The sequence below is a fragment of the Arvicanthis niloticus genome, chromosome 28 (genome assembly GCF_011762505.2).
Source record: "Arvicanthis niloticus isolate mArvNil1 chromosome 28, mArvNil1.pat.X, whole genome shotgun sequence".
Classification (NCBI taxonomy): Eukaryota; Metazoa; Chordata; class Mammalia; order Rodentia; family Muridae; genus Arvicanthis; species Arvicanthis niloticus.
The window spans coordinates 26814556-26834885 of NC_133436.1; the positions used below are offsets into that span (position 1 = coordinate 26814556).

Sequence of the window (20330 nt, forward strand, 5' to 3'; positions counted from 1 at the left end):
TTGGATTAGATTACTAACCTAGAGTGAACCTCTTGAAATAGTTGAGGGCCAGGTAAAAATCACTCATGTATGGAAGCCCGAGACAGGGAAGTGTGTGAATAGGCAGATTGTGTTCAATAACAAAAACGATCTCTATGATAAGTTAAAGATGACCTCAGAAAGTCAAGTCTAGAAATCAGAAATTCATACACAGCTTCAGCTTTCTGTGAAACCAGCAACCCAGAGCGTGTTAAGAGCTGCATGATCACTGATCTCTGTGAGAACCCAGCTGCTGACAAAGGAAACAGAGAAAAACTACACACAGGTTGGCTCCACATTCTTATTCCACAGAATTCAGTTGCCAAAGGGTACAATTTCCAGTGACAAAATGTCAGGTCTATGTTAAGCAAACTCAGATGTACCACAAGATCTCTAATGACCTCCAGTGGTAACAACTGAAACTGCTTGGTTTACGGTCTCTGAGACTAGAATGTACAATGGGTGTGAAGGAGGTTTGGTCTGTTATTTATTTTTTTTTAGAAGGCTGGAAAGTAGGACAAAAGGAATCACAGGAAATGACTACAGTGAAGTGTGTCTCCTCCTGACCTTCAGACCCCCGCCGAGCAGCCTCTACAGGGCTGCGGAGATACTCAGGGTTAAGAGCACATCCAGCTCTTCCAGAACCTGAGTTCAGTTCCCAGCACCCACACTGTCCAGCAGCTTACAAACATCTGTAGCTTCATCTGCTGGGGATTGGACATTCTCTTCAGGCCTCACAGACACCCCCTCCATTGACATACACATATAAGAATAAGAAAATAAGTATTCTTTTTTTTTTTTTTTTTTAAATCTTCACAATTTTGGACCCTGAAGGGGATAGGAACTCCACAGGAAGACCAATACAATTAACTAACCTGGACCCTTGGGTCTCTTAGAGACTGAACCACCAAACAAAGAACTTTCATGGGCTGAACCTAGACCTCCCTGCACATAGGTAGCAGATGTGCAGCTTGGTCTTCATGTGGATTCAAAACAACTGGAATGGTGGCTCTCCCAAAAGCTGTTGCCTGTACGTGGGGTATGTTCTACTAGCTGGGCTGCCTTATCTGGCCTCAATGGGAGAGGAAACGCCTCGCCTGGTCTCTCAGAGACTTGAAATGCCAGGGTAAGGGGATATGGAGGGGGGACCAATTCAGAGAAGGTGAGGGGACATGGGGGAAGGATTGTGGAAGAGGTGACTGAGAAGGAGGCAGTGAGCAGGATGTAAAGTGAATAAGGGGAAAAATTAAATTAAAAAAAGAAAAAAAACACTAAAAAAAAGAAAGAATCTTCACTTTTTCTTCAACCCAGAGAGCTGTTTTGTTTTGTTTTTTTTCCAGTGTACCCCACCAGGAAGCCTCAGTGAACAATCTACTGTGAACCCACAGAAGCGGGAGTGAAAGGCCAGTGTAGAAGAGAAACAGAGCAAAAAAAAAACTCATCTCAAGATGGTGGTCAGGGAAAGGTGGGAGGAATGGCAGAAGGCAATTTTTGAAGTAAGAACCAGTCCGACCACACCCACCTTGTTGGGAGCCGACTTTTAGCAGAAAGCAGCTATCAACTTTGCAGCCATCTCGAGCCATATACCCTGATAAGAGATTTGTTTTTCAACAGCCTGCAACAGCTGAAGCACACTCTGATAAACATCTTGTTTATCCCACATAGCTTGTTTTGCTGTTTAGTGACCCCAGCTGCAAGGTGCACGTGGTAAAGTGTCTTCAGCTGTGTTCCCCTGCTTGTGCTTATAATACCCAGGATTTCCTTGCAAGAGGAGGGACAATAAAAGAGAGGCAATAACGGCAACAAGAAGAGAGACAATAAGGAGACAATAAGAGAGGAGGAGACAATAGGAAGGAAACAATAAGAGGGAGACAATAAACAAGAAACAGGACTTGATCACACACTCTGGTTTGTCTCTATTCTTCTTGTCTCTTCCCCTTCTTCCCCCACTCTCTCTCTTACTAGACCCTAACCCTCGGACTGGAGCAGCAGAGCAGTCTGGGGCACCACCTCTTGATGAATTATGAACATCATATAAGAAATTGAAGGTTAGCCCCTCCTTGAGCTCATAGTGAAAGCCCGCTAATCCCAACAGGCTGGGAAACATACCCAGAGCTTCATTAAACAAACAGGAAATAAGCCACTTCCTAGAGTCCCCTCTGCAGGTGTTACAGAGTTGCAGCTCTCTGTCTCCTGGTTAATGAGAATCAGTCTGTGGACAAAGGACTACATCTCAGAAAGCCATTCTGTTATGATTGTTGGCTGAGAACACCAGTGATTACCCCAGACAGACAAGGTAACCTCTTTGGAGATGAATCCGGCAAAACCATTCTTACAGGAGCTGCTACTGCCCAGCTAGGTTCTTTGGTCAGGTCCAGACACACTGAAGGGCTTTCTAGAATATTTTGGTTACACATCTTAAATACCTCCAATTTCACTCACATGAGTTCATGTCTAACACCCAGCTGGCTATTTAATAAGCTACTGGCTGCTCTGATTGTCCACTGGGTCTGATGTTTGCTCTGCTCACTGGAAAGTATCTGAGAGTAGCTGGAACACTGTGACTATTTAATAATAATTTATGAAATGTCTATCTATGTGCCAGATACTCATCTGCCATTTATTGTCTGTCTGATAGCTCCATGGAGAATTCAGTAGACTGAGAGAATAGAGCAAGCCACTGAAGTGTTTGTAGAAATGAAACAGCCTCCCCATGGTATGAGGTTGTTAAGCCTCCAAGGCTCTGTTTCAGCCTAGGGGAGGAAGCAGGCACTAGGAGAATCTGTTCATAAGCCCTAAAATAATTGCCTCCATTTTTATGGGACGGGGGAGAGAAAACTCCTTAAGGATTATATAAACATGTTACCATATTTTGGTGTCATTAAAAATCAATAATTACATCACTATGCTATTTTTTTTTTTACCTTAATTGTGATTTTGAGCATTGTGAAAGAATCGCAAATAAGAATTCCTGCCGTTGCTTGTTGGTCCAGAGGTCAAACCAGTGACTTATGAGAGTAACTCTTTCTTGAAAGAGCTGGAAGAGAGAAAAATGAGATTCCCCTGTCCACTTCCATTTCTCAGTTGCTAAGCAATAACAACCTCATAGGTAATATTTACGTTATGTATGACAGTTTACATGTACTTTCACATAGACTGTGGGGTTTTTCCTTTCAGCTTAAAGCCTTTTATCTAGCAATACAGGCAAGCCAGGGCTTGTTGGGCGGGCCAGTGGGAAAACCTACGGGCTGTATGATTACAGGGGAGCTAAGGGGATCCTCTGGAGAACAAAGGACAATGATGGTATTCACACCTCCTGTTTTTACCTAAATCAGTGTGGCCTAGGGCCAGAGTCTTAGAGTTCATCCTGTCTACAGGCCCCACTCACTGTCTCACCATGGAAGCCCGACCATTTAGTATAGATTTGGTTTTCTTAGCTGTGGAGCTTCATAATACCCACAAAACTAAAGATCAGTCATTATTGCACACTGTCATTGTTAGGTGTGTCTCCAGGGAGGACATACGCCATGAACCAACATCCCTGAAAGCTGGATTTCAGTTCGTCTTTGTTTATACAAAGACATAAATTCATTGTCTTTATTGTAGATCAGTGCCCCCCCCCCACCCAGCTACATCCACCTTCCTCCCTTTATGGAAGCAGCTGAACCCACAGGAGCTCTGTCTCCATTAAAAGTTGGTAAGATTAAGATTGCTCTACCGTTCTAGGAATTCTTCCTGAATCATTTTTTCCAAAGAGCAGGTGCTACATGAAATCACACAATGGGCACACTATGGAAGAGTGGATTAACAAAACACAGAAACATACATGAAGTGCCCCTGCCTCCTCTCCAAACCTTTCTCTGCACCCTGTCTCCAACACAGAAGCTCATGATGTCCTGGAGGTGCACTCTGAAAGGAGGAAGCACATGTGGTCCCTCTCCCAGGTAACAGACAAAGTCTTGGGTGAGAAAATACTCTCTTTGCAACAAAGCCACATTCATTAAAGAAAAAGAGAGAGAGAGAGAGACTTGAAAACTAAACTATTTTTCATTATAAATGTGACAACATAAGACTCAACATGCCCCAGTAAAAACGACTTTACTCAGTTAAACTCGTGTCTACTGTAGCGTATGCAACTCACCTGTCTGTTTAAGGACTGGTTCTTAAAAGGTGTCCAGGCACTGAACCTCGTGTGGTAGGTCTCCATTTCCAGACTTTCCAGGGGAAGATTCCCAAGTGACATCTCAGCAAATTACTTTCTTCCACTGCTAGGAACTATTGGTTCAATTTAACAGATGTATGGCTAAGAACACTTAGAAACAACCGTAATATTAATTATTTGCTGCATAGGAATTATAAAACTATCATATCCATTAATATATAGGTAACGCATAGCATACACAGAATTACAATTCAGGTATGTATATGTATACATATGTGGGGCAGTGGACCTTGCCAGGAAACTTGGTAAGGTTGAGTGGGTTCAGAAACCCTGGCACCCACCTGAGGACCGTAAGAGTTTCCTTACTCCCGACCAGATTCCTAGCCTGGAACAAGTTACCACAACTTCCCACAGAAGAACATGACCACTGGTCACTTAGCACAGCACAGAGTTTTCCATGCTAATGAGGTATCTAGATGGACCCTGCAGGTTTAACCAAATCCCTTTTCAGACATTTCTTCCTGCAAAAGGTAGTAATCTCTGGTCCACCCTGAGGAAGTTGTATGCACCCATTTTCCACAATGAACAGTGAATAAACAGTATGGGAGAAGCCAAGACTGTCTCTCTCAAGAGAGAAATGTGAGGAGCATGGAGGAAGCCTTTGTTTTTAGATCCCAAGTCTCCTGCAGAGACTTGGCCCCTCCACCCTTCCTGACATTCTCCACCTGAGCTAAGCAGGAGTGCCTGGGAGTTAAGGAACCCCAGCTTGGGCCTCAGCCCATTCCCCCTCTCCCCTGAACAGTGTATCAGCGCTTCTGGCAAGCCCATCGTAGGGTAAAATGCAGTCTAGCATCCTGTGTTTTGTCTGCCCAAGTGGAGTTCACACACCCTGGTGTTAAGACAGAACGCTGAACCACATACATATATGTATGCTTGAGCATGAAAATATTCACCAACTGCCCATGAACAACTCCAAAGCATTGCATTTTTTCTGTACTAATATACTTGTATGTAAGGAGCTGCAATATAATCTGCCACCCCAAGTTGGCACTAGCCTCGTGTCTTCTCCAGATGTAAACAATTATCTGCGCAGCTGCTAGGCAGAAAGGCGTGCCAAAGTCACTGAATGTTGGGTGGTGAGCGAACAGCCAATCAGAAGTGAATACGTCATTCTAGACTGTATTTAAGCCAAGCCCCTTCCACAGCTCAGCCCTTCCGCGTTTTCCACGTGTGTGATACAGATTAAAAGGCCTCGTTTTGCAGTAACTACCCCATCTCTGCATCTCATGCTTTATCTCCCACGGATGCAAGGCTCGGGGGTGCGCGTTAGATCTGGTGCCGAGAACCCGGAAATTTCCAGGCGCGTGAAATTTCCAGGCGCGCAGGTGATTTCTAGGCGCGCGGGATTTTCTAGGTGCGGCGGAGGAACCCCGAGACTCGAGGAAGGTTGAAAGACTGCGGGTGTGCGAGGTACACCTTTAGGAGATATGTCTAAAGTAGGGGTCGTGGCAAGCGGATTTAAATTCACCGCGGCAGCCACTCCATTAGCTAGCCTCCTGCTTATATTGCAACTATTCTATGGCTACTCGGGCATATCAGAACTAAAGTGTGTTAGCAGGCAGCTACAGGCAAGGCCTGGTGATAGAATAGGGTGTTCAAAGGGAACACGGACTGCTGCAGAGTCCATGGAACCACCGGCAGGTGGGGGAAGGTTGGAGAAAAAAGGAATCCGCCTTTATAAAAGAATCTTTGGAGAAGCGTCTGGGTTCCGCTACATGCAGCGGGCAGAGTAAGCCTGGCGGTGGTGGCGCACGCCTTTAATCCCAGCACTTGGGAGGCACAGGCAGGCAGAGGATGCCGCGGCGGATGCAGCCGCCTCTCATGGGAACGGGAGGCTGCAAGATTGCCTAGGGGCATGCTGCGGGCCGGGAGGAGAGGCTATTTGTGCTTATTTCACAGGTGAAAACAATTTAATTTGGGTCCCTGACTCATGGTGGCAGCGACAATGGCAGCGCGGGCAACTCTCGGCAGCTGAGCCGAGAGTCCATCCCTCCTTCAGCCCCTCTCGCCTTCCGGAGTGCAGCCGTGATGGCAGAGCTGGCCACGGCGCCCCGAGGTGTGGGCGCAGGAGGCGGAGCTGGAGCTGTCTGAGGATCGTAAAGAAGGAAGCTGGATTACAAGATTTCGGCTCTGACTCTCCTGCCATTTGTGGATGAGTATACCGCTGTGGGCCTTGGTCAGATCTTAAACTGTTCCAGAGGCTTTTAGTTCAAATTTAAGGTTTTAAATAAAAGCAAATTCACACAGTCCAGGCCAGTGCCTGGAATCGGCAGGCAGAGGGAGGTTAAGTGCATTTACATTTGAATTAGGACATGCAGGCCGCGGCCACAGAAGCCCAACTGCTAAGTTTTGTTCTGAGTCTTCACAGACCGGATCCTAGAAATGTGCTTATAAAATATGGTTCAAATTATTTTAATTCCTTTATATTCAAAGTTGCTAAAAACGAGATGCCTTAGATTCCTCTAATATGTGTAACAATTGTTAGAAAATAAGATCAGCTTTTATCCGATATTCTCATGGGACAAAAAAGATTGGTTATTAAATTAATCCAAAATAAAGTTCAAATTTAAGATTTATACAACATAACTTGTCTTCTCCGGCTACCATTTCAATAAATGTTTACATAAAAGATATTTTACATATTTACATAAAAGATATTTTTATACCATTCCTTTACATTTCTGATAAAGGTAAAAGGTTTACAGGTAATAAATTTATTCATAATGTTTAAGAGCCCATGAAGCGATATTTGTTAAAAATAATTGCTTCAGAAAATGGTTAATGTTTTACATTTTATATATATATATAAATTTTGTTGTTGCATTGATACAAAAAGGTGAGAGGTTAAATCTTTTGGTGTATATTATTCATTGTGTGATACTTTAGTGGATTTCTCTAAAGAAATTTTTTCTGCAAGCTATTGCTTCAATATAACGAGCTTTAAAATTTTTTAAAAATACTTGTTACTCCAAAAAAGGATTCAAAGACAGTGTCTTTCAATATTTGAGTCAATTTGGCATTAAAAATAGCTCAGCCATTAAGGCTGGACTTAATTTAAAATATAAAGGCTAAACTCCCAGCGGCCACGTGGTGACTCACAACCATTTGTGGTGGGGATCTAACGCCATCTTCTGGCTTGTGAGTGTACATGTAAAGGGAAATAGTTTACTTTTAATCTTGATTTGCTCTTAGTGATTTTTAAAAGTTGTTAAAAGATATTATTTGACTAAAACCTCATTTTAAGCTTACCATAGGAGGATTTAAAACCTCTGTTTAATGTTTTCAAAGGGATGCAAGTCCAAAATTAAATCCTATGTGTATTTTCTTAAATTTACCCTGCTTCAACACAATTAAATTATGTGTTGTAGCCACTGTTTAAAATGTTAAAAGGGGTGTATCTGCCTTTGTCTTGTTAAATATGTTTCATAAAGTGCAAAATGTTTCGGCTACAAGATTTAATATCTCTAGCCATTTGAATGACATTAAAATTAATAAGGTGTTTAAAAATGCATCTACACAACCGGTGTTGGCGTGTGTAGTCCCTTCATTTTTCTTTATGTTATCCAACCTTCAGAATAATTCTGATACCTTGGATTGTAAAAATGTTACATGCTTTTTAGTACAATGCTAAAATAGATCACTAGACCTAGCCTTGGTTGTGCATGTGCCTACCTTTGTGTCCATCCCAGTACATCGAGACTTAAAAGAGACTTTGGTCAATCAGAGAGTTGATTGGCTCCAAGCCCATGTGAAGCAGCTCACGGATGTGGTTCAAATAAGCTGTGTCAGCAGCCCCACATCCAGGTATTTCACCTCTGAGATTTGTGAATGATGCATTTACTTAAAGCCATAATCTTTCTGCTTATTTAAAAGGGAAGTGGAATGGGAAGTTGGACCAGGTACAGCAGCAATTGCAAATCCGGATTTCGAGCCTTGATGGAGTGCGGATGGACCCTGTTTCCCGTGGAAATTTTATTTCTTAAATTTCTTCTGCCTTTTCTTTCTTTCTTTCTTTCCTTCTAAAGGGCGGGAATAGGCCTGCTTGGTACAGCCCTATGATGTGAATTAGTATTCATAGATGGTTGGTTTGTAAGCTCAAAGCCCAACAAAAACGTGACAAGGTAGCTTAAAGCCCAAGCACTCGCAGCCTTAGAGCAAGTGTCTCTCCCTGAAATTTGACTATCTAGGCTAAGAAAGTAGCCTATGACAGAGGCCCTCAGTCGCTACACCCCAAGGGCTCAGCCCTGGGACGATGAGAGCTCTAAGTCCAGCCAGCCCTTGCCTAAATAATTGTGGTACCTAAATAATAGGTTGACAGCCCTTGCACTCCTGGGAGCTATACTCCATTGCACAGGGATGGGTGTCAATTCCTCTTTACATTTCCTTAGCCCTTGTACCCAGAGGACTGGTTTCCATTGCACCTGGTTAGGGTAAGGGAAAAATCTTCGGGCTATAAGCTCTTGATCGCTTATTCCCCCAAGATGGAGTTTGCTTGATCGGGTTTGAGTTCGAATCTTAATTGGTACTACATTTAATAGGCAAAAGGCTGTTTCATTTTAATAATTTAAACAGGGGGAGATGTAAGGAGCCGCAATATAGTCTGCCACCCCAAGTTGGCGCTAGCCTCGTGTCTTCTCCAGATGTAAACAATTATCTGCGCAGCTGCTAGGCAGAAAGACGTGCCAAAGTCACTGAATGTTGGGTGGTGAACGAACAGCCAATCAGAAGTGAATACGTCACTCTAGACTGTATTTAAGCCAAGCCCCTTCCACAGCTCAGCCCTTCCGAGTTTTCCATGTGTGTGATACAGATTGAAAGGCCTCATTTTGCAGTAACTACCCGATCTCTGCGTCTCGTGCTTTATCTCCCACGGATGCAAGGCTCGGGGGTGCGCGTTAGACTTGTATCCAGATCTGAATCTAAAACAACGATTTTTACTTTGGTGAGAACTAAAGCAGGGTTTTAGAAAGTGCTGTTGCTGAACCTGAGTTGGGATGTATTTGTTATCCATTGCTGCATTACCAGTCACTCCAAATTTTAATAGTTTAAACCACGAACATCAAACCTTTTTTTAATACCAAGATTTATGACGGTTAAGAATCCAGGTATAGGTCTAGAGAGCAGCTTTGTGAGTGGAAGCTCTTGTTGCACAGTCCTGATGACCAGGGTTCCAGGCTCTACACCTATGTAAAGAGTCAGGCATGGGGCCCACATCTGCAACTCCAGCACTCCTATAGTTATTTGAGAAGCCAAAACAGGATGCAGTATAGCAGCAGAAACAGTAGAGACAGTTCTGACTCAGCAAGATAGAAGACAACAAATTCCAACCCACAACCACACCATGGCATACTTTTGCAGAGGCAGCCAGTAATAATGACTTTAGTATAATAACATTCATTTTTTTATTTCTTTGTATTAAAGTGTGTTCTGTTGTCGCTACCCACATCTGACCAGCGGAATAAGGCAACGGCAACCGTGTTCTTCTTCAAGCAGTTTATTCAGCTATCCCTGTACAGCAAGCTTCTTCTCTCTCTCTTCTTTTCCCTCCCCAGCTCCCACAGCCCCTTATAAGCATTGCCTGAATCCTATCAGCAACTGCCACGAAGTCACTGGAGATTGGCCATTCTCAATGATTCGAAGTGGGGTGATAGGGTAACCACACCTCTCGGCGCATACAGCTCCATATATGGAGTTGTCTTTTCTCTCAAGCAATGCCTATGCCAAGCACCACCTTGTAATGGTGAGAGCGAAGCCACTTCCCACATTCTGTATATAAAACATCTTTTAACTACTATTTTGTTTTTGTTTTCCCCATGGTATAATACAGAAAATGGATTTCCGTCTTTTGGTCACTAACTCCACGCTGGGAGCCCGTTGTTGATACATTGTTGGAAGCAGACTCCAAGTAGAAAGCGGCTATCAGCTTTGCAGCCATCTCAAGCCATATACCCTGATAAGAAACTTGTTTTTCAACAGCCTACAACAGCTGAAGCACACCCTGATAAATATCTTGTTTATCCCACATATCTTGTTTTGCTGTTTAGTGACCCCAGCTGCAAGGCACATGTGATATTCATGCCTGCAAGGTGCACGTGGTAAAGTGTCTTCAGCTGTGTTCCCCTGCTTATGCTTATAAACACCCAGGATTTCCTTGTAAGATACAATAAGATATAGTCAATAGGAATCAATATAATGAATGGGAGACAGTAAACAAGACTTGACTACACACCTTCTGGCTTGTCTCTATTCTTTGAGTCTTTTCCCCTTCTTCCTAGACCCTGACCCTCGGACCGGAGAAGCAGAGCAGTCCAGGACATTTTGGCCCCCAAGCGTGGGGCAGCTTGGGCGGGGACAATACATAACTTGGAATATATTGATATTATCATGGCAGCTTGTTCTTATAATCAATTTCTAAGATCAACCAAAGATTTAAGGAATAAGTAACACTCAGCTTACATGAGATCTTTCAGAGAAGGGAGGGAAGGGTGATGACTACAAAATAAAATAAAACTTTGATACCAAGTCTTAATAAGAACTTCCAAATAAGAGGAATACTAAAAGTTTACTACCATATGTAGAGACACAGAAACCATCTAAAACTACTAAATTAGATACTTATTTCTTCTTGTCTTCTTTGTCTTCCATTTCATCTTCTTCTTCCTTTTCTTCTTTTCTTCCTCCTCCTTCTCTTCCCAAAGTCCTATATAATAGGCTGGCCTCTAACTTGCTATTTAGCTGAGGATGACTGTCTTGCTGATGGCTTGCCTAAGTGATAAGACTATACATACGGCTGTGCCCCTACTCAGGGTTTATGTGGTACTATAAGGATTGAGTTCCGGGATGGTGCAGGCATGCTAGACAAGTACTCAACTGGCTGAATTACATCCTCACCTGTTGAAGAAATTATTTAAAACGGCCGATAGTCAAGCCCACTATCTAAGCTGTGGCAGTTCTGCCTAGCTAAGCCACCATGTTCCACAGCTAGAGGCCATATGCGTGATGCAGCCAGAAACACCAGCCCTGCCACCCACGAGATGCCAGCATGGGAGATGGCTCTGCCAATCTTCCATGCTGTCTCCAATGCCCAGACCATCCCGTCATCCATGTGGGCCCAGTAGGAAAATGAGACTCTAATGCTTAAATATTAATCAAAGGCTTTATATATTTAGTAATGCTCAATAACAATATGCCCATACAATTAGAGTTGTTTCCCAATTAGCTAACCTAAATATAAGTTATTACCCAGGACTGATCTCCATACCTGCGTGGCTCTTCATCCTCCTACATCTCTGCCCTCTCTAGCTCCTCCTCTTCCTTCTCCTCTTCCTCTCCTTACTCCTCCCACCTTAGCTCCTCCTACACTCAGCTACAGATTAGTTCTTGGAAATGTAAATCTGACATTATGTCAGACGCACTGCACAATGGCATGTACTACAATATGTCAAATATAATTTGACACTGTAAAATCAATGTGCTTATCATTATAAAGTAAGCAGAGAGAAAAAGTTACATAGTAATTTTGGTAGACACAAAAGTATACTTCATAAGTTTAACACTTAGTTATGACACACACACTAACTTTAGAGAAGTAGCAATAGTGGAATCTCCTAATCCAAACAGGAGTGTACTTTAAAATGCTTGTGTGGCAAGCATTGAACTGAACAGCAAAGTTGACCCTTTCCTCTGATTACAATTAGCATCTTTATTTGACATTGTTCTGAGTATTGTTTGTAGTGTGATAAACAAATAACATGAAACATGTAAAATAATGTTAAGGGAAGAAATAAAATTGCCATTATTGGCTTGTATGCTAAAAAAAAAATCCACAGATGACAAGTTTAAAGAAATAAGTCTAGCAAGGCTGATTCATACAAGGTCAATATGGAAAAATCAATTTTATTTCCATTCGCTCACAAACATTTAAAACATTTTAATGGGTCATTTTCATTTTACATGAACTGATGTTTTGACCGAATGTATGTTTGTGTAAGGATGCCAGGTTCCCTGGAGCTGGACTTACAAACACTTATAAGCTGCTGGGAATTGAACCTGGGTCCTCTGAAAGAGCAGCCAGTGCTCTTAACCACTGGGCCATCTCTCTAGCTCCTTACAAAAGTTTTTAAAATAGTAAATGTTTTAAAAACAGCATTTTAAATGCAATTGAAATATGAAGGACAAGCATTCCACATAGAATACTAAAAACTGTACCATGGAAAAATGTTGAGATATAAAAAGAAACATGTATTTGTAAAGATGTCAGCTCTCCCAAATCATTCTATTACTCAGTGTAATCTCAATTAAAATGCAAAATGTGTTGAAAAAAAATGTATCTAGAACAGCAAAAGACAACTTAGAAAAGAAGAGTCATGGCTTAACCGCACACGTGCAGGGTTTGTTTATTCTAAAGTCAGGGTAAATAAGCCTGTGAAATATTGGCTCAAGAACAGAAAAATAAACAACAAAATTCAACAAGTCCAGAAACAGACCCGTGTGTGTGTCAGCACTTGATTTATGACAAAGGTGGCACTTAGATTGAAGGGAAAGGGTGAATCCAGCCAGCGACACATGGAGCAGGACAACCTCCCAAGTCACCCAGCTGACCTGAGTCAGGACAATATATTTGAGCCCACTTTAAAAAAAATATTTATTTATTTATTTATTTATTTATTTAATGTATGTGAGTACATACTGTAGCTGTCTTCAGACACACCAGAAGAAAATATCAGACCCCATTACAGATGGCTGTGAGCCACCATGTGGTTGCTGGGAATTGAACTCAGGACCTCTGGAAGAGTAGTCAGTGTTATCAACTGCTGAGCCATCTCTCCAGCCTCCTCAAGGGGGCTCAAGCCACTTTTTTTGGTGGTTTTTGTTATTCAGAATTAACAAAACCCAATATACCTGGAAGTGTATTTAAACCATATGTAACTTAACACAGCATTGGCGCTGGGTCCAGGGTGATAGAGACGAGCAACAGGTGAATTACTAAGACAGGATTAGAAAGTGAATTGTGGCCCAGCCGTGATGGCGAACGCCTTTAATCCCAGCACCTGGGAGGCGGATTTCTGAGTTCGAGGCTAGCCTGGTCTACAGAGTGAGTTCCAGGACAGCCAGAGCTACACAGAGAAACCGTGTCTCGAACCCCACCCCCCCAAAAAAAAAAGAAAGAAAGAAAGAAAGAAAGAAAGTGAATTGTGTTTTGAGCACTGAAAAGTTGAGTGAAGCTGTTGCCTGTGTTACTATGACTGACACATGTGTAACAGTGAACATATAGTATGCCCAGAGAGTCTCCAAGCTGATGGAATAACTTCTTTAGTTACATATAATAAAGTCCAGCGAGACAGCCAGCACTGATATGAAAGATCTGCTTAGTTTGGGAGCGGACTATCGAGTACAGTTTCAAGCAGGCAATAAAGTCTCAAGTAACAGCCTTTGGACAAAAATCAAACAGTGGGTACAGTCATAAGAATCCTCGAAAACAAAGGTTTAGGGTAAAACTGAGTAGACCTTCACATTTAGCAAGTAAAAAATTCTTTTTACCTATTTTTATTTATGTGTATATGTGTATTTCTATGTCTATCTAGTGTGTGTGTGTGTGTGTGTGTGTGTTCAAGTATGCACAGACACCAAGGAGCACCTCTGTGTATCAGAACTACACAAAGGAGGCTGGAACTTACAACATTGTGGAAAATAAATGATTGTTGGTTCATGCGGCTGACATTTGAGGTGGTTTGTTACCCAGCACAGACTGAGAGAGCCAGCTGTAGGTAGGCTTCAGGAACTCAGATGCAGCTGGTGGAAATGTACTTTAGATGGCTGTTTGGCATTAGTTACTGAAGTTGAACAAATACATATAATTGCCTTATCAGAAAAAGTACGTGTATGGATTAAAACATCAAAACAACTTGTTTATGAAAACACTTGAATTGTCCGGAGTGGGAATCATCCAAGCATCTATCAACAATTGAACGGATATACATATATTATATGCATGTAACAGAATACTGTATATTGTGGAATGAAGGACACATACAACCATGGGTGGGTCACACACATGCCCTAATGACAGAAGAAGCTAGGAACAGAATAATACAGTTTGGCCACGATGGTGTTAAGAATCAAGCCAGTTTCCTCTGCAGAAAGAAGGAGAGAGTAATTTTTGGGAGAGGGTATTACAGATGATTCTAGGAGCTGAGACTGTTCTAGAAATAGGAATCTAGGTGAGTGTACTTCATAATACACTGAGCCCTGCGGTTGTATTTTTTTAATTCTTCATTTTGAATGAGAAGTCTGTAAAGTGATACTGTTACAATAACATCAAAAACTATTAAGTACTGTGAAAAAATGTTAGCACAAATGTCATGAAAAAGACTGCAATGCTTTATTGAAAAGCATTCTACGGTCCTAAGCAATCTAAAGCCCTAAGTAAATGAAGGGGTGTGCCTCGTTGTGATTACAGCGCTCAGCGGACTGAGGCAATTAATTCTTTCAAACTGATCTATAACCTCAACACACTCTCAGTAACACATTAAGAACAATGGGTGAATCTGGAAGTGGTGGCATATTTTTCCCAGTGTAACAGGCCCCAGGTCTTAGCATAAGTGACTCCATAATGGAAGACCCATTGAGTCTGTAAAACTCAACATATAGACAGGCCACCTGCCAAAAGTAAAGACAAAGGCCTAATCCATCAAACTCCATAACTTATGAGAACATCCATAAATGTACTCACCTTGCTTTTTGACTTCTATAGTTCGGCTTCTGGCTAACAGTTTTGTTTCTGTTCTTCATTTTGGGGAGGGGGCTATCTGTTTTTTGGTTGGTTGGTTGGTTTGTTGAGACAGGGTTTCCTCTTCTTATCCCAGGAACTCACTCTTTAGACCAGGCTGGCCTCAAACTCACAGAGATCTACCTGCCTCTGTCTCTCCAGCACTGAGATTAAAGGAATGCACCACCACTGCCAACCAGTGGATAACTTGTTAACTGACCGAAGTATGTCAATCCAGGGCATGGGTTTTTTTGTTCTTAAAAGCTACACCCAGTAATCACAAATACCCAGTGAGGTTGCTGGCTGGCTAATTTTAATTGGTTTAAACCCAGATGCAGGTAGTCTACTCCAGTGAATACCCCACAATACCAGCACTGAGGAAGCTGAGGCAGGAGGATGTCTGAGAAGCCAGACGAACTAGCTACATAGCAAGACCCTGTGTTTTGAGATCTTTTTCACTTGAAGCCAACATTAATGCACAAATATGCTAATTTTTATTACCCAATTTTAATCTCCTAAAATACACATTGCAAACATCTATTCTCTCCATACATCAGTGGCCGTTCATCATGGTTTTGGATATGGGGAAATAGATTCCCCTTAAATTGCAAGTCAGTAGGTGTTTCCTTTTGGTTTTCTTTAGCAAAATTCATATAAGAGTAATTAACAATGATCTTTACTTGTTAACTCACAAGGAAACAACTTCGAAACTGCGTTTTTGTTAAAGTGTATGTACGAAAATGTAAAAAGACAGAAAGAAAAACAACAAACAAAAACCCCCAAAACCTGAACTACACAAATATTGAAAAGTTAATAATTTCTTAATTTTTTTATTCCTGGTATTACTCTCACAATTTACAGGGCAATGTACCTGATACAAAAAAAAAGAAAAAAAAAAAAAAGCTACTACAGAGTAAAAAAAGAAAAAACCCTCAGAAACACTCAACTGATTGAACTGATTGACAATGCATTGCATTAATCAATAGCTGCGCCCTTTGCAAATTGTGTCTATGGTGTCCCGAGAAGGGTTTCTTGTTTAAGTTGCAGTGATGTTTCTAATTCCAGATCATTGTTCCTTCTGTGGCAGATTTTTACAGTTCTTCTATTGCATTTGGACTGTCTCAGTAACCTGCAACTTTCCTGACAACTCCTTACTCTCTCTTGTTAAGAACTGTGAACCCTTTGGGCTGTTTTTAAAAACCTGCTGTCATATCCACCATGGCCAACCATATCCATAGCCACTGGCATGGATGACAACCATTTCAGAGCTGCGAGCTGGCCTATCCAGAAAGATACTCAGAGTCACACTTAACAACCTGAGGTTTGTCTCAGGAACTCATTGCTAGAGCACACGTGTATTCTCTCTCTCTCTCTCTCTCTCTCTCTCTCTCTCTCTCTCTCTCTCTCCCTCTCTCTGTCTTGCCCATCTCCCTTTCCCTCTTTCCCTATCTCCCTTTCCCTATCCTCTCCTTCTCTCTCTCTCTCTCTCTCTCTCTCTCTCTCTCTCTCTCTCTCTCTCTCTCTACACACACACACACACACACACACACACACACACACACACACACGCATGCATACACTAAATAAATGAAACGAAATCCACATCAGCAGCTCTGATTGCCTTATTGTGTCCATTACTAGAGAAAGTAAAGCACAAGTTAAATCTCCACATGTTGATGCTCTTCTAGCTGACTAGCAGCCCCTTGAGTGCTATCAACTCCAAGTGGGCAAGCAGCTGAAGAAGCACCAGGGGCCAGAAGAATCCCAAAGTCAAGCATTTGCATATGTACTGCCTCCTTACTGTCCAATCCAACGAGAAAGGCACGTTTAAAAAATGGTATTTCAGCCGGGCGGTGGTGGCCCACACCTTTAATCCCAGCACTTGAGAGGCAGAGGCAGGCGGATTTCTGAGTTCGAGGCCAGCCTGGTCTACAAAGTGAATTCCAGGACAGCCAGGGCTACACAGAGAAACCCTGTCTCAAAAAACAAACAAAAAAACAAAACAAAGAAAAAATGGTATTTCAAAGACATGGACAGTCTTAGTTGCAATTTTTGGAAAGGTTACAGAATAGCATGACACAATGAATGCCGCATTTAAAGATGTGCAGTCATGCAAGGTGTGTCTTGACAAACAGCTTAATAATGTTCTGATTAAAAACCTCATAGCAAGGTGGAAAATTAAATATCTCCTTCTGAATCATTAAATCAAAGCAAAGCCCTAGTGTTAGAAGATATCTGACTGTTGTTATGTAAAATCACCCCAGGAGCCTACGGAAGAGATTTGTACTTAATAAGTTTCTCAGAATTGTTGTTAGCGTCTGTGCTGCGGAATTACTGAGTTACATAATGAGCCAAGCATTACAGAATAGTTGCTGTCTCTGCTCTGCTGCGGGGCATCGTCTCTGTCTCTCTGTCTCTGTCTCTGTCTCTGTCTCTGTCTCTGTCTCTCTCTCTCTCTCTCTCTCTCTCTTTCTCTGTGTGTGTGTGTGTTGTTCAAGTTTACACAAAATTATTTTTGTTATCTCAAATGTCAGTTTGGAGCTAGGAACATAGCTCAGTTGATAGAGTGCTTGCCTGCTATACAAGAAATATGCATAAGGTACTTAAGTACAATAGTATCACGTGCTGTAGTATATGCCTATAATTACATGCCTGTAGTTCCAGTATTTGGGGACTTAGAGGAGAATGCTGAGAAGTTCATGGTCATTCTCCACTGTGTAGTGAGTTCAAAGCCAGCCCGGTATACAAGAGACCCGGTCTCAAAAGTACAATACAATGTCAGTTTTCTTAAGTAGCTTTTTAACCAAGGAGAGATGACAGATCTGCGGTCTCTACTCTTTTAATGTATAATTTCTTTTCCTTTTGGAGACTAGCTTCAAACTTCTGCCTCCCAAATGATTTGTTTTCTTGTTCTAACATTTTGTAATTGCCCAAAGAGTAGTTCTATATGATATTAGCAGGTGTTTCTTCACAAGCAGAATCTGTGATGAAATATCATTGGAAAATTGATCAGAGTTAATGTTTCTCAATGTACAACTCTGTGGAGTCTTTGATATGCTGGTGTTTTCAGTGAATCTGTTAGAAGAAGAAATAATATATAGCATCTTCCTTATCCACTGTGACACAGTGCTCAGCACATGTGTTACCTGATATGATTATCATGGTGTTTGCTTAATTCTAGCAAATTGTTCCCCAATTGGTGGCTTACTGTAACAAACACTGATTATCTCACGGTGTCTGTGAGTTAGGAGTCCAGCTTAACCAGGCCTCCAGCTGAGCGCCTCTCATGGCAAGGGTCAGCTGGGAATTAGTCATTCAAAGCTGGACTGAGGAAAGAGTTCCTTCCAAGCTCATGCAAGTGGTGCTGAGCCAGATCTGAGCCCCTTGTCTGATACCTGTAGGGCAATCTAGCAAGTTAATCAGAATGAAAAAAGGAGGTCATGGGAGCCTGGCTCCTTCGCTCAGTCAGAGACTCCTCCGATTCTAATCTGGCCAACTTCAGGGACTGAAACCTTCAAAACTGTGGGTCCAAATAAATCTTTCTCTTTATATGTTATCTCAGATACGTGTTACAGTGGCAGAAAGCTGATTAGCATAGCCTATGCACCAACTGCAGGCAGACAGTGTCAGCAGCAGACCGGATAGGGAGAGCCCTGTTGGGAACCACTGGAGGACTTGTAGAGAGATAGACAGCTCCCACTCTAGTGTGCAGAATGAAGTGTGGCATCCAGCAAGTGTGTGAGTAGAAAGGGAAAGCTGATGTGTTTCTTTTGTTTCCTTTTTTTTTTTTTTTTTTGAACAGGCATACCTGGATGAAGAGATGAACTGGCTGGGCACCAACCAGTCTATAGAGTTGCTTCACTGCTGGAATGAACCAGAAGTACCAGTTAACTGTTTCCCTTAGTGATTTTGTTTTATAGGTGGAGAAACACAGAGCACGAGTTCTGCTCCACTCCTGCAGAGGGTGCGGTTAGAATATCATAAACAAAATGTGTTTGTTGAGGGCTGAGCGATGGCTCAGCTTTTCTGTTTGCAACTCTTGGGGAGCTCAGTTCCCCCAGCACCCACACGAGGTACCTCACAGTCACTTCTAACTTCAACTCTCTCTGGGTTCTGGGCATCCCAGTGCTCATACTCACAGACAGACAGACAGACAGACAGACAGACAGACAGACACACACACACACACACACAGAGAGAGAGAGAGAGAGAGGCAGTCATGTACTAATTTTATTGTTGTTTTGAATCTGACTCTCTTTACATAACCCTGGCTGTCCTAGAACTCACTATGTAAACCAGGCTGGCCTCAAACTCACAGAGTTTGGCCTGGCTCAGTTTTCTAAATGCTGAGATTAAAGGGGTATGCCACCACAACTGGGCCCACACAACAATTTTTATAAGTGTTATTGGTTGCCAGAGAGGTGAATGCATTTGGCACATTTGCAGCTCACACATGCAAACTGGGAAGTGCTTCAGTTAGTTAGGAAATGCAGTTCCTTCAAAAGCATCTTCTAAAGAGGTTGTCTACAGACTCCAGGAAAGAACTGCAGCACACAAAGATGTGAAAAACGGAAAAAAAACACAATCGCGTGCAAGTTCATTTACCCACATCTGGAGCCTAATTTAATGTGAATACAAGCCAGTGTGTATATTTATATTAAATGTGCAAGAAATAATAGGTAATGAAGTGATGGGATGTTTTGAGGAAATCTGTGCACTGAAGCACCACTGTGTGTGTATATGTATGTATTATACATATACACCATTGATTGTGTGTGTATTATATGTATATATGATAATTCCTGGGACTGAAGACGTAGTTCAGTAGGTAAAGTGCTTGGCCAGCATATATAAAACCCTGATTTTATTCGTAGTACCACCATATAAACTGGTGTGGTGTCACATACATGTAACCCCAGTTCTGGGAGGTATAGGCAAGTGGGTAAAGAGTTGAAACCAACACAGTGAGTTGGAGGCCAGGCTGAGCTATTTAGATACAGAGAGAGAGAGAGAGAGAGAGAGAGAGAGAGAGAGAGAGAGAGAGAGAGAGAGAGAGAGAGATAGAGAGAGACAGAGACAGACAAACAGACAAAGATAAATTAAGGAGAAACAGTACTTGTGCTGGTATCTTAAATGCTAGCTATGCTTACTAATTTAAAACTACACAATCAAAGCAAGAGGTAACCGCACTAACATTTTTTATTTCCTTCACTCCTATTTTAGAACACAATTTCCGAGGCTCCTCAACACCACAAACATCAAGTTTCTGAAGACAGAATGCCACAGGCAGGCCGTGCACACCACTGCTTGAACTGAGTCAAC

General features: G+C 42.1%; 1 protein-coding gene across 4 annotated transcripts in view; it reads right to left on the reverse strand.

The window, feature by feature from the left end:
* The window catches only part of Ect2l (epithelial cell transforming 2 like), a 106335-nt gene that overhangs the window by 82626 nt on the left and 3379 nt on the right, over positions 1 to 20330 (reverse strand). For 3 of the 4 annotated variants that reach the window (XR_013108029.1, XM_076926925.1, XM_076926923.1), the window contains exons 2-3: positions 4160 to 4330; positions 2943 to 3055 (exon numbers count right to left, since the gene is read on the reverse strand). Coding sequence is in view for 3 of the 4 variants with exons in the window: in XM_076926925.1 (XP_076783040.1) it covers positions 2943 to 3055; positions 4160 to 4261 (215 nt within the window). In the remaining variant the exon portion in view is untranslated. The remainder of the gene's footprint in view (positions 1 to 2942; positions 3056 to 4159; positions 4331 to 20330) is intronic. The other variant, XM_076926924.1, reaches the window with a different exon arrangement.